Source organism: Homarus americanus, unplaced genomic scaffold (assembly GCF_018991925.1).
Source record: "Homarus americanus isolate GMGI-L3 unplaced genomic scaffold, GMGI_Hamer_2.0 scaffold38393, whole genome shotgun sequence".
NCBI lineage: Eukaryota > Metazoa > Arthropoda > Malacostraca > Decapoda > Nephropidae > Homarus > Homarus americanus.
The window spans coordinates 1,143,632-1,157,824 of NW_024719307.1; the positions used below are offsets into that span (position 1 = coordinate 1,143,632).

The window sequence follows — 14,193 nt, forward strand, 5'->3', positions numbered from 1 at the left end:
ATTGTAATGTTAACACTCCCCTTCAACAACTAAGGTCTTTAAGCAGGTAAGAGATGTTTTGGCAAATTACTTCATTTTTTGCTAAGTGATATAGATTTTATCATATTATATAGTTAAAGAGTTTAATAAATAATAATAAAACTATATCGGTCGTAATGGCACAGGATTAGACAGTGATTGTGTCGAGCATTGTGTAAACAAACCCCGCGGTGGCTGGTGCTGGACGGAGTTCGTGCTGAAAGGTAAAAGAAAACTTACATTTTAGATTGTTTTCTTTGCAGTCTTACATCCAGTTGACAAAGGGATTATTTATTTGTAAATATTTCTCAATATTATCGTCATATGGGAGGTTGACAGGTTGATTGGATGAGCGGCTCAAGCCCTCGCGTAGTAACTTGACACAGGTTCAGGGTCAAAATTTCTGTTGACATTTTGGTTCCATAATATTTACGTAAAAATCAATGTGCTTACGGGTTAACAATTGACTCTGAACAAAACCCAATTTTTTCTGAAACTTTTTCCCGAACCGAAATAGTTTCTGGTTTAAAATAAGAAAACAAGATTGAGATAGTAACTTTATTACAAAAAATATTGTGCGTAAAGATGAGCACAAAATTTGTACAAAATACTACCGTTCTAAACATTGTATATACCTAGATATACAGGCACAAAATTAAAAAATAAAAGAATGTACTTAATTTTACATAAAATTCATAGATATTAACATTTTACTAGAATCCTTATTGAAGTAGTTAACAAAACGCACATGCACGCACTACTACCCATCAACACACTCAACACACACACACACGCACACACATATATAGACATATCTACTTAACATTCTAACAATCTATTCTGTACTAAGTAATCTACATATTAATCATCGACAAACTCAGTCAGTAAATAAATCTATTCGTAAAATTTTAGCTCAATTAATGTATTATTATTATTATTATTATTATTATTATTATTATTATTATTATTATTATTATCTAGCATGTTAATGTATTTCTCGGTGTGTGTGTGTGTGTGTGTGTGTGTGTCAGTATACAGGTAGAGTCTGGTGTATACTTTGACGTAGCAGTGATCGCCCGGCTAGTCAGCTTACGTGGCTTTCCTTAGCACTTCTCCTGTTGGTAATTGAGGTGGAAGCCGCGGTTGTCGATGTCATCATTACCGAACTCTACCTCATTAGCTACCACCTTCGCCTGGAAACTGGTACCTGACGGAGTGATACAGTCAGTATGTTAAAATTATGAATTGATGATACTGCCTCCACTTCTCCTGAAATCTTGTGGCTCATTTTGAGGGAAATAATTCATTGTTTTCGTAAAATCAGGAAGGAACTCTACTGTACTCACTCGTGACGGATTCCGGGAACTGTGAGCCGCAGAAGACGCTGCTGGGGTCATCTTCATCAGGGATGATTCCCCCAGCAATGATGAGGTAGTCGGTGAATTCACAGAGTTCGTCAGTGCCGCTATCTGTGGGCGAGACATCACCAAGCTAAGTACTAATGTAACTCAAGCTCACGGTGAGGAATGTGCACGATGAGACTCTCCAACTGTGGGTTTACATACAAATTGACTATTGTGTATACTTCCAAAACATGTTTTTACGGGTCTCATACGGTCATAAAATATAAATAAAACAAACCTTATGTTTTTCTGTGAATCAACGCACAAAATTTACTGTTCGAGTTCTTTAATAATTACTGTATGAAGCAAACTGTGACTTAATCAAGCTTGTGTTAGTGGCGGAAAGTTAGATGGTGTTTATTTGTTATTTGAGGTTTGTTTCCTTTTGTTTTAAGATCACAGTATTTTCTAACTTATAACTATCTTAAAATCATCTAGTTATGATGTTCTTCTACCCATTTATTTATGTATCACTGGTCACTATAAATCCCACAACACTTCACTCTCTTTATCTGAAATTTGTAAACCGTAGCCCACCAGAACGACTCCCGCCTCTTCACGCCCTCATTGTTTGACTGAGATATAACATATACTTTAGTGCTAAATGTAAACAAACTCGATTTAGAAACCTTTGTTAAGGCTTTTTAGTGTAATTAGGGTTTTGGAGATGTCCTAAGGGTTTACCTAGAAGCGACTAGTGTGTAAGTTAGAGAGATGATAAGGTCTGAGACTTGAGGTGCAACAGTCTGTGTAGAAATGGAGAGTAACATAGAAAACGAATATCATACAAAATTATTTAGGGGAAGCATACACAGATAGATAGACTGATAGCAATTCAATTAAATCGCCATACAAGTTCATATTGGTTCAGTATATACATAGACAGTGAAGGTATACATTGCAATAGGTAATGCAAGTATACAAACATACAGGGTGGTCTAAAACTACCAAAAGTCCCTAACTTTTATCAACACAACCGTATTTTAAGTTACGAGAGTAATATTTAAAGACCTAAAAACCCGTATTGGAGCAACAGTTGCGAAAATTAACTCCCAATATGCTTCCAAATGTGTTTCGAAATACAATGGATAGGTTTGAGATTTGCAGTGACACGGATGGTGCTCACATTGAACCTTCATCCTAATGTTTATATAGGAATATATAAATCACATATACTGTACATATACATATAAATAGGGACTTCTGGACCACCCTGTAGGTAATTACATGTACTGTATACAAACAATGGGGAATATGACAGAAAACAAACGATCACAAGAACACTCACTAAACAACGGGAAGCCAGGTTTTTCTTTAAGGTTTCCAGTCATGGTGAAGGCGTAATCCTCGTTCTCTGCGGCCGTCCATTTGAGGCTGCAGTACCCGACCTCCTGACGCACGCATACCAGGTACGTCTCCTGCAGGTGGCGGCTACCTGTTTGGGTTTCAGTGCGTGTATACTCCTCAGGCGATACTCGTGACACTCATGACCACACAGTGTTATGTGAGCACCTACAGTATCATGTGAGCACCTACAGCATCATGTGAGCACCTACAGCATCATGTGAGCACCTGCAGTACCATGTGAGCACCTACAGAATCATGTGAGCACCTTCAGCATCATGTGAGCACCTACAGTATCATGTGAGCACCTACAGCATCATGTGAGCACCTACAGTATCATGTGAGCACCTTCAGCATCATGTGAGCACCTACAATATCATGTGAGCACCTACAGCATCATGTGAGCACCTACAGTATCATGTGAGCACCTACAGTATCATGTGAGCACCTGCAGTATCACGTTAGATAGACTGACCTCGGTAATCATTCTGCTGTAAGCGAGAGGACTCGGTGGTATCGTAGTTGAAGCTCTGAACTTCACCTTTGAGGCCCGTGTAGTACTGGGAGCACTCTGACGGCGCTGACGGAGGGAAGGTACAAGGTCAAAGCTCCCCAGTCATAGAGTGATTATTTGTGTTCATTCACAGGTTGGCGAGAGAAGACCGTATCCTCAGTTAAGTCAAAACCATTCATATTATCCAAAGGTTAGACACCGTACAAGACATGTGTTTACTTACCGAGGTCTGGTGAGTCACATCGCAGCTGCTCCACCTCGATTTCCCAGGAAGACATTGGGTTGTCTTGGGCGTTGACCACAGCCACCGTGAAGGGCCCATCGTCAGCCCGCACGTCCACATACACTGGCGCGTCAGTCACGAGGTATGATAATGAGCATAATATTTAATGTCTAAGAGAATATTAATACAAACATTTTAGTTTAAGAACTGTTACTTTGAATCCTCATGTTCTCATAAGTACACTCGATTTTCAAGGTGTGATAATTTCAGAGTTTAAGATTACAACTAAGATGCTGCATATTATCACAGGTAAGATACCTCACCTACCATACATACTGTTAAAAAAAGAACAGTTTAGTTGTCATGATTTAAATGACTACTAGATTCTTAAATTCTTACTGCACGTTAATATTCTCCTCCAGCCAGGGATGAGACTGCCTCAGACTGACTAATTAAGCTACGACACGAGGTATTGAAAGTGAAAAGGAATTACCGTGTCTGGGTGTGAGTTTTCCTTCTTAGTTACCGAGAGTAAAGATCTTACGAACCTTTGAAAGTCTGGTGTTAAGGTAAAGGTAATTGCTATTAAGAGGGACAATCACATGACTGAATTTATATAAGACTTTTTTTTATTGTATTACGAAAATAACAAAAATAGATGAGTCAAAATGGATGAATTTTGACCTAAAGATTAACTGTTGGATGACTCACTTGATAAGACCATAACTAACAACAAAACTGAGATGACAAAATTTTAGAATAGAAGAGGAATATAACAAACAGGAGATAAAGAAAGAATAAGAGATACCATACACGTGTCACTAAGTGTTACTGATAGGTCGCAACATCCTTCTCAATGTTGCAGTGGACTGATTCGCGTGATATATTAACAAGGAACATGATACAACACTCACGGTGCTGGCCGGTGTTGGTGCCACAGATCTTCGGGGAGGAACTGGTGACTCCCTGCACCTCCAGGTACTGATCCACACACTTCCCTTCAGCGTCGGGTTCACTCAGCTTAAGCTTCTTCATGTCCAGTCGCAGCTGTCGGGCGCAACACAAGGGATACGTACTAGATATGTGTAGAGGTAAAGTGATCAACACACGAATTACAACTATGGTTCATTTCCTCTCAAAGACCAGTAAAAGGTAAGTTCATAGTTATGTGGTTAATTCATAAGCAGGAACGGTTAAATTGCACTTTAATTTATCGTTTCACCACTTATCTTACTAGCCATTTGGGTGGCAGGTCTCTTTATTTGTTAATTTTGTTGTGAACTTAATTGTCCAGTATTACCCATCAAGTAACCCCCTCCTTTTTATTGTTGTTTCTAGTGTAATTTCGTCTCTTAAAATGTACAACTAGAAGTGTATGAAACCAACATAAGAAAAGTAAGAGTGAAGTTTGTTTACATTTTTATTTGTGATGTCCACCGATCTATGGGGCGAAATGCAAAGTTAAATTAGCTGTAACTTTTTTCCAATTAATTCCCGACAAAGTTGTTTTGCATATCTGGAAAATAGAGGTAGAACTATCCCCAAATAAACTGTAAAAAGTGGGTTATTCAGTGGGTCTTAAACTGCAATTTAACCAGTCATTTGAAAACATCCACGCGCATTTATGATAAATTTTGGTTAGGTTAGGTTATAGTTACGCCTCTCTCTCTCTCTCTCTCCTCACCTGGCAAACGTTCTCAGCCTTCTTAACTGAGAGGGCACACACGCCTTTGTCAGTGGAGTCCTGGCTGCTGCTGGTGAAGTAAGAGACTCTCGCAGAGGACGAGCCACCACACGTCTTCTCAACTATGTACACGGCGGGGAGTAAACATATACGTATACACACATTAACGAAAACATAACAAAACACACATACACACACATTACTAGGGCATTTACACACACACACACACACACATTACTAGGGCATTTACACACACACACACACACACATTACTAGGGCATTTACACACACATACACACACACACACATTTACACACACACACACACACATTACTAGGGCATTTACACACACACACACACACATTACTAGGGCATTTACACACACATACACACACATTACGGCATTTACACACACACACACACACACACATACACACACATTACTAGGGCATTTACACACACACATACACACACACACACACACACACACATTAGGGGCATTTACACACACACACACACACACACACACACACACACACATTACTAGGCACACACACACATACACACATTACTAGGGCATTTACACACACACACACATTACAAATTACTACACATTACACACACACACACATTATACTATTTACACATACACACATTCATTAGGGCATTTACACACACACACATTACTAGGCATTTACACACACACACACATTACTAGGGCATTTACACACACACACACATTACTAGGGCATTTATTACACACACACATTAATAGGCATTTACACACACACACACACTAGGGGCATTTACACACACACACACACATTACATTAGGGCATTTACACACACACACATTACTAGGGCATTTACACACACACACACATTACAAGGTTATTTACACATTCACACATTATTAGGGCATTTACACACACACACACACACACACACACACACACACACACACACATTACAAGGTTATTTACACACACACATTACACACACACACACACACACACACACATTAGGGTATTTACACACACACACACACACACACACACACACACACACACACAATTTACTAGGATATTTACACACACACACATACAGTAGCGCGGGTCACTCACAGACACAACACTCGCCCAGGCCGAGGGAACACTTGCCGTCCACAGTGCCGCCCAACTTGCTACACTGGAAGTAAGGAAGACACGCGCCGTCCTTCCCAGAGGCCACACACATCTTGGGATTCACCACCAGGAACACTGCAGAAGGACACATACTCACACTGTATATAAGGGGTTAAGTTATCGTACTCAAGGTGTTAAGTGATCGTACTCAGGGGTTAAGTTATCGTACTCAATGGGTTAAGTTATAGTACTCAAGGGTTAAGTGATCGTACTCAGGGGTTAAGTTATCGTACTCAAGGTGTTAAGTGATCGTACTCAGGGGTTAAGTTATCGTACTCAATGGGTTAATCTTACTCAAGGGGTTAAGTGATCGTACTCAAGGGGTTAAGTGATCGTACTCGGGTTAAATTATCTTACTCAAGGGGTTAAGTTGTACTCAAGGGGTTAAGTTATCGCATTCAAGGTGTTAAGGTTTCGTACTCAAGGGGCTAAGTTATCGTACTCAAGGGGTTAAATTATCGTACTCAAGGTGTTAAGTTATCGTACTCAAGGGGTTGAGTTATCGTACTCGGGTTAAGTTATCGTACTCAAGGGGTTAAGTTATCGTACTCAAGGGGCTAAGTTATCGTACTTACATTTAGCATCACGGTGTGTAGAGTTGAAATGTTCCGTGGGGGATGCAGTGACTCGGGGGGCAGCAGCACCCAGCACCAACACCTTCAGTAGCACCATCACCCGGGTCATCCCTCCTACAGTATAACCTGAATACAAATTACAACATACAGTAACCTTTCAACAACACGTGAAATATTGTTATTCTATTTTCACGTTATGAGTCATTGTGATGTCATCTTTATCCCTGACAACTATCAACCTTCAGTGCTTGTGTTGGTAGATGGTGAGTAATATTAGTTTTATTATTATTATGACTACGTGAATGAACTGGATAGAGATATGTTTGACAATTGTTCGTAAAAAAAATAGTGATAATCCCTATTGAATGGTTGTATCCTCGTTCGTCATTAAAGAGTTAAATAATATTCGTCAAGGGATAAAATAATAAAATAATAAAATAATAGTCATCAAAGGGTTAAATTTTCGTCCCCAAAGAGTTAATCAATAATTAATCACAGGTAAGGGGAGGCTTTACTATATACTCATTTTTTTGCATTAATTAACTTTAACACACGTCAATATTATTATTATAGTCTTACTGGAGGCGACGAGAAGAGTGGCGTTGGGTGTTGTAACTTGTGATTGCAGTGAACTACAGACTCAATCCTTTTATCACGGTAGATGGCGATGGCTGCTGGAGGATGATGGCCCAACAGCAGACGCAGAAAAACAGTGATGAAGTGCGACACCAGCAGACAACAGAGAGAGGATGGTGGCGGGTGTCTGGGACAAGTGTGAGGTAAGGCTGATCCTCCCTCGGCGTCTTATAGTTGTGTGTGGTGAGGTTGTGTGAGAAGGCGTCACTTCTCTCAACCAGGTGCTATGTTGACACTGCTCCAGTACATACAGTTATACTTCACACTATCTGCAATATAGAAAGCTCACATCCCCCCCCCCACTCTCTCTCTCTCTCTCCAGCTAATTTACTGGATAAGTGATAAATGATAGAACAAGTCTACCATATAAATTAACTGATGAAGAAGGGGTCGTGGTAATGTGACCAACACTAGAGTTATCCTTCAATGTTAAATGTTATGTTCGTCCCTCACCAAATGTATAGTATAAATAATTAATGCTGACTTTTTGTTGTCGTAATAACCCGGACCAACACCCACTCATACACGCACTCTACAATCGTACATATTCTTAATTACTTACTCTACGCACACTTCTTTTATCCAGTCTGTTATATCTTCATCTCACATGTTTCGTAGTTGAGTATGTAGTTCTGTCAATCCTGATTCACTCATACATAGTTGAGTGTTTTATTAAATGTCTGGGTGTTTGTGTAATATATGTGTGTGATATGTTTATGTTTGCGTGTGTGTGTGTCGTGTGTATTAACAATAGGAACTAGCCAGCGGGTCTGTGTCACTAGGGGTCGCTTTCTCTCTCCCACTACAACTAAAATAAGGTAAACACACAATACGCTTTAGGTTCGTCGCCCTCCTTAGAAAATGATGACGTCACAGTTTGTTTACAGTGAGAGTGCGATAGTCAGCAGTAAGGATAAAAATGATAGTTTATATTGTTTATATTCCTTGGGGAGAAAGATAGCCGGAAGATAATACTATACCAGAATAAGATACATATTGTTTGCTGGATAAAGACAGATAGATAACTATAGATTATAAATAGAAACGAGTAGATTATAGACAGATATACTGTAGATGTACACACAAACTCTCTATGGGAATAAATATGTATTAGTTTAAACGCAAGAGAAACAAACAACCGAACTGCTAAAATATTAAAAGGCCTTGTATCTCGTCTTCGTCTTTGCGATAAAACACAACATCTAGCTGTGACGTGGTAGTAGTATGCTGAAATTATTTTTTTTTTCTGCATACACGTAAGAACTAAATCACATACCGTCTGTTGTATATTTATAAGTAAAATGAGGAGCTGAGGACGAAAGGAACGAAACCACGGAGAGTGAGTGAGAGGGAGGGAGAGTGAGAGGGAGGGAGGGAGGGAGGGCGAGAGGATGGGGTGTGTGTGTGTGTGTGTGTGTTTTCCTTGCCGTCGTGGTAGTGGGGGAGGGAGGCAGCTCCTCTACTCTATAAGACAGTACGTTATTGAGCAGCCCTCCTAATTAGCCAGCACAATTAACAAACATTTTCCTCAGTATCGCTCATTAGCACCCTTCTCTTTTACATATTTTATGCATCTCCGGCACATTTCCATTTACACTGACGGCAATTTTGTAAACAGAGGAACATAAAGTATAGAGGCATAGCACTAGCTGGTCCTGCGCACCTCCGCATCGAGTGTAGAAACAAACTTTAGCAATTTTTAGCTCAGTAAGTTAAAACCTGCTTCAATTTACCTCTCAAGGCAGCCATTTACCGCGTAATTCATACTCCAACACGTATTCGTCAATCCACTTCATATCGGAAAACATGAGAATGAACGATATTGAGTAATAAATTTGTAATCGTCATACGGCAACGGGAGCTTCTTGAACCAATGGTGGAGGGGAGCGCGGCCCACCCAACACCCGTCTTTATGACGTCCTGTTGAAAAAGCGCCCTGAAAAAGTCAGTGATGTGTATCGCCTGTGGTTTTGAGGTCACGGGTTCACTTACGCACAAGAGCTCTACTTCTCATATATTTAGTGGGAAAGTCGCCCTTATAATCCTGGATGGCCTTATCTTACAAGTTCACTAAACCTTAAGATACCTGAGTAGCAATCGGTCAATTGAAATATTTTATGGAGACTAAATTTGGCGCTCTTATTTGATTCTCTAAAAATGTTTTAATTGCTTTAATTGATTTTTATACAATGTATAAGGGATAATTATATCAATTATCACGTATTACAAACGTGAAGATGTGTTGGTAAAAAGGAAAGTTTGATTATCACGCGAAAAAAGGATCTACTTAATATTGGAGCTCTAGGTACGTTGCTCGGATTGAATAAATTCCTGCAGTCCTACTTAACATCATCCTGTAACACAAGAGCAATATATATATTAAAACTTATCGTTCTGAATTAGTGTACTGAAGAATATACAATGACACAAAGAAACGTGAGCGAAAACAGTGAATAACACAAGGTGCGTGTACGTGTGGTCTCTCCTGTGAAGCCCTCCAACAATACGCACATACACACACACGAGATGGGAGATGCACGCATCCCAGCATCCCTGTGACATTTGACGTGAAGATGAGCTCTCCACTGTCTCTTAACTGCCCAATTCTGGATAGCATACCATAAGGTTAGGGTGTTGGCTGGTGTGGCCAGGCTGGAGTAACACAGCTGTCTCGTGGGGCGGTGCAGTTGCCAGCCACCGCTTGAGACTCGCTCACTCAGCTGTTTTTAAATAATGTATTCAAGTATAGTTATGCTTCTAGTAGTTTTAACCATAATAAATCAAATGATCATAAAAGATATCTTGTTTACATTGACTACAGGTAAATCATACACTCATCATTAACAAGAGAGACGTGAAATATTGCGGTAGACGAAGCTCAAGCAGCCCTGTGCTATTACACTATTATCCGTGACGTGTGCTGCTGGCCAAGCTTTCATTCCAGTAACACAATGATTTATTCATATCTTCACTATAATTCAAGTTAGTAAATTACATAGATAAGCTCCAAGTTGTATCACCTCAGGAACATTCTTCTCTTATCTCCAGCTAAACTTTTACAGGATTTCCTGAAGAATTTTATTTATTATCGTTGACTGACATTTTCACTTTCACAGGCAACTAGGATTCCGGACTCCTGATCACACACTGTATGTTTACAAGTACAACTGTCTGGGAATTTCCTAGAGTTGTCGGGTGAAACACAGTCCAGGGTGAAGTACAGCTCTTGCCCGGCCCTGCTGACTGGCGGCATCCTCTTGTCAGTCAGGCGAGTGTTGGAGTGTAGGTGGCGGACTGTACCACACTGATTACCACACTACCACTCTCGTGTTGTGGGGCCCTGCTGGGTGTTCCTCCCCCACACCTGCACCACACTGGTAGTGTTGTGGGGCCCTGCTGGGTGTTCCTCTTCCACACCTGCACCACTGGTAGTGTTGTGGGGCCCTGCTGGGGTTCACTGTGGCAAGACTAGTTATTTCAGGTGACATTCGTATGTCTAGAAAGTTCCTGTGAGCTGCGTCGACGTTTCTAGATCCTCACAGTAAATTCAAAACTGTTTTCCCTTCGAGGCAACATGACGGTACCTTATGTTAGCGGTTGTTGTGTATTGTTAGGGAAGGATGCGTGTTCAGGTGAACACTTTAATCCTGCTGTGTTCGGGATTGAACCTGGGAGCTAGAGCCAGACACCTCTACCACTGACCCACACCCAGCTGGAGGACGCTAGTTGTCAGACCTCTCATTTAAGTCCAATTGTTATTTACACTAAGAAATTGTTTGGCATAAATTTTTTAAAGTCTAAATATTTTTATCTGAGGCCCCAATACCCCTTATTTGTCTGTGTGAAGTTTTTCTTCAATTTATTCGAATGCTCAGTGTTTTACGCTGCGGCCATTAAATGCTTAATACAGTACTTGAATATTTCATGTAACCAAACCACATTTTTCGATGAAATTTTAAAAACTTATTTATATTTTTTTTTCCATTTGGGTGCGGGCATACCCCGTATTGCCCTGAATGTTGCGCTCATGTCTAGGTACTTCATGCCAAAGTGTGTAACAAAGAACTGACCGGGTGCCCAGCCTGGTGAGTAAACTGACAAGTGGTGTAGAGGATAAACTAAAATAAAAGTAAGGGGTGAGACGTGCTCCCTGCTGAGTCACACTGGCAGGCGCTAACGAAGATCTCCAGTGTGGGTCCTGTCAGCTCCAGTCATATATGGCACCGCTGGTCAGCCCCACAACACGCTCTCAGTCAACATGATGATAAGCAGCTTTTTTTTTATCTTGACATGAAAATTCAAGATCTGCCATTATAATTTCCCACACTCAATGGTTTATTTGTTATTAAACAGAAATTGAAAAACGTAAACAATAACAAGAGATCAAATGTGTAACTATGATTTTGCTATAAGCCTTTTTAACAACTCGTGAGATGTCTATGGGTCAATAGATTTACTGTTCACTTGTTTGTATACCTACTTTGCGTTATTTTACCTTGTCCAGCACCGTCTAAGTCCTCGTTGAATCAATGTAAACTTGTATAACGTTTTTTTCTGACTGAATATGTCTCTACTTCCCAACTGTTGACTAGAGAGTTTTTATTTTTATCTTTAAAATAATATCAAAATTATTATATTCACATTTTTAATTAAACATTGCATGAATGATTATATAATTATTCTACACAAAACCGATACAGTGATGAATAATTATGTGTGTTATGTAATACAGTACACCGATATATTTGCTCAGTAACCCCAAGAAAATTTTGCGTGTGAATGATGGAAAATGTTTTAGTTACCCATTAACGTTTTCTATCATGAGTGATCCTTTATTTAATATTAAGTGAAATTATACAAGCAAGCCAGACACGTAGACTCTTTCGTTCATTGTTGAGATAGTAAAGTCAAGTCATTCTTATAACTGATTTTGATTAGAACAAAACTGGTGATAAGAGAAACACGTTTACAGCCCGAGTTATCCCCCCATCAGCTCAAGCCCCAACACCCAGACTTATGGCGCCCTATCGAAAGAGTCCTCCGGAACCCTTTGTTTAGCGCGTTTTTCGCCACGGGAGCTCGTTTTCCGCGGTATAAACATATGACGCACTGTTTGTCGATTCTGGTCGCACAGCTGTACGCTGCAGTAATGTAGGTGTAGAAATAAGCTCGTATAACCAGCGTGTTTGTCGAGTTAACTGTGTTGGCTATAAAAATATATAGATTGTATGCCTTTTTTTTGTACCTACTGTACAAGGATCACTTGACTTTTCTAACCATGTTTGCTGTGCTCGCCGCATCTTACTAATTCATTAATCAGCCATCTCTTTGTTCACTGTTTTCTTTAGAAATGTCAGTAAATTGAAGTGAAACAGTTTTTTAGCCAGAAAAACACAGATATAGAGTAGATAATAATAACAATATTAACATGGCTGAGCCAGTTGAGAACCTGAGCTCTCCTGTAGGCACCTGATATACTGTGTACTATACATTTATCTCAAGGAAGTATTATGTAACATTTAGTATCATCTGGAATAGTACAATAGCATGGTGGTAATAAGAACATCTAATAATGTTACCACGGTTATCACTTCAATATTTATTTATTTTATGGAATTATTTTTTTTTTGTATTTATATTATAAGTATATACATAAATTACAGTGGAATTGGAAAACACAAATATAATGGGGCAGCAGTACAACATGGGTTGTACAGTATTAAGGTTGAGCAAGAGGACAGAGCTGTCAGGATTATGTCTAGTTGGCATATATTATATATATTTATTGCAATGGTAATTTCTTATCTATTTACATGATAATTTCCGGTAAAACGGTTTTGATTGTAAAATGAAAGCAGGTACTGTAAATACAGTAGGCATTACAAGAAATATTAATACTTAGACAATAGATATGTTTTGAGAGGTGATTTAAAGTTGGGGAGCGTAGTCTTCGCTGGGATGGGTGGGGGTAAGTTGTTCCACACCACACCAGGATAATTTACGGAGGTCCGGGACTGAGAGGAGCGCATGGGGGGTGGTCTTAGTAGCTCTGGGTGCCTTACGTTGTATCTCTGATTATTCTGGAACTGGAAATAATTATTGTCAAGCAAGTGATTGATAGATTTGTAAACAGAGAGGGCACAGCAGTAGGTGTTAATATCCTCGAATTTGAAAATTTTCAATTTAGCAAATTTTTCGTTTGTGTGATCTGTCTTTTTCAAGTAGGTCATTGTCAGTACAACTCTCTTTTGTGCAGTAACCAGGGATTGTGTTTTTGAGGAGCCAGAGGGACTCGACTGTAAATAACCACATTGTTGGCTATCCTTAGTCGAATCGACCTGTCTACCATTGTTAGCATACCTACAGCCTGCACATTATATTTATAACAGCATTGTCTATGTACCTGCATATGCTGAAACAATGTAAACATGTATGACGATTTTACTGAAAGAATAAAAATATTGATGTACAAATACTATAAGTTAACGAAGGAGACAGAAGTTCAATGACAATACTGCATGATTTTTTATTATTATTTATTTAGCTTCATCAACTTACCAACCGTTCGGGCGGTTGGTCTGTTCTTTGTTACCATGTTATGACCTCCTGTAC

At 39.5% G+C, this 14,193-nt stretch overlaps 1 protein-coding gene across 2 annotated transcripts; it reads right to left on the reverse strand.

Annotated features, from left to right (window-relative positions):
- Positions 1–562: 562 nt before the first annotated feature.
- On the reverse strand, positions 563–11,286 carry LOC121859995. 2 transcript variants are annotated; one of them, XM_042357000.1, is made up of 11 exons: positions 11,166–11,285; positions 7,525–9,935; positions 6,946–7,071; positions 6,311–6,445; positions 5,187–5,308; positions 4,417–4,549; positions 3,503–3,625; positions 3,241–3,345; positions 2,710–2,856; positions 1,365–1,487; positions 563–1,225 (listed from the first exon to the last, which is right to left on the reverse strand). In XM_042357000.1, the coding sequence occupies exons 3-11, from the start codon at positions 7,052–7,054 to the stop codon at positions 1,122–1,124; spliced, it is 1,101 nt and encodes a 366-aa protein (XP_042212934.1). In that variant the 5' UTR covers positions 7,055–7,071; positions 7,525–9,935; positions 11,166–11,285; the 3' UTR covers positions 563–1,121. The 2 variants fall into 2 exon arrangements, with proteins under 2 accessions (XP_042212934.1, XP_042212933.1); XM_042356999.1 differs by having other exon boundaries at positions 7,525–11,286.
- Between the last annotated feature and the right edge of the window lie 2,907 nt (positions 11,287–14,193).

What these genes read in the sequence shown, in the direction of transcription:
- LOC121859995 (XM_042356999.1), bottom strand. Translation starts at nt 7,054, where the DNA reads ATGACCCGGGTGATGGTGCTACTGAAGGTGTTGGTGCTGGGTGCTGCT. An exon ending in TACACACCGTGATGCTAAAT is followed by an intron (nt 6,446 to 6,945) that starts GTAAGTACGATA and finishes GTCCTTCTGCAG; the next exon opens with TGTTCCTGGTGGTGAATCCC. An exon ending in GTTCCCGGAATCCGTCACGA is followed by an intron (nt 1,226 to 1,364) that starts GTGAGTACAGTA and finishes TCACTCCGTCAG; the next exon opens with GTACCAGTTTCCAGGCGAAG.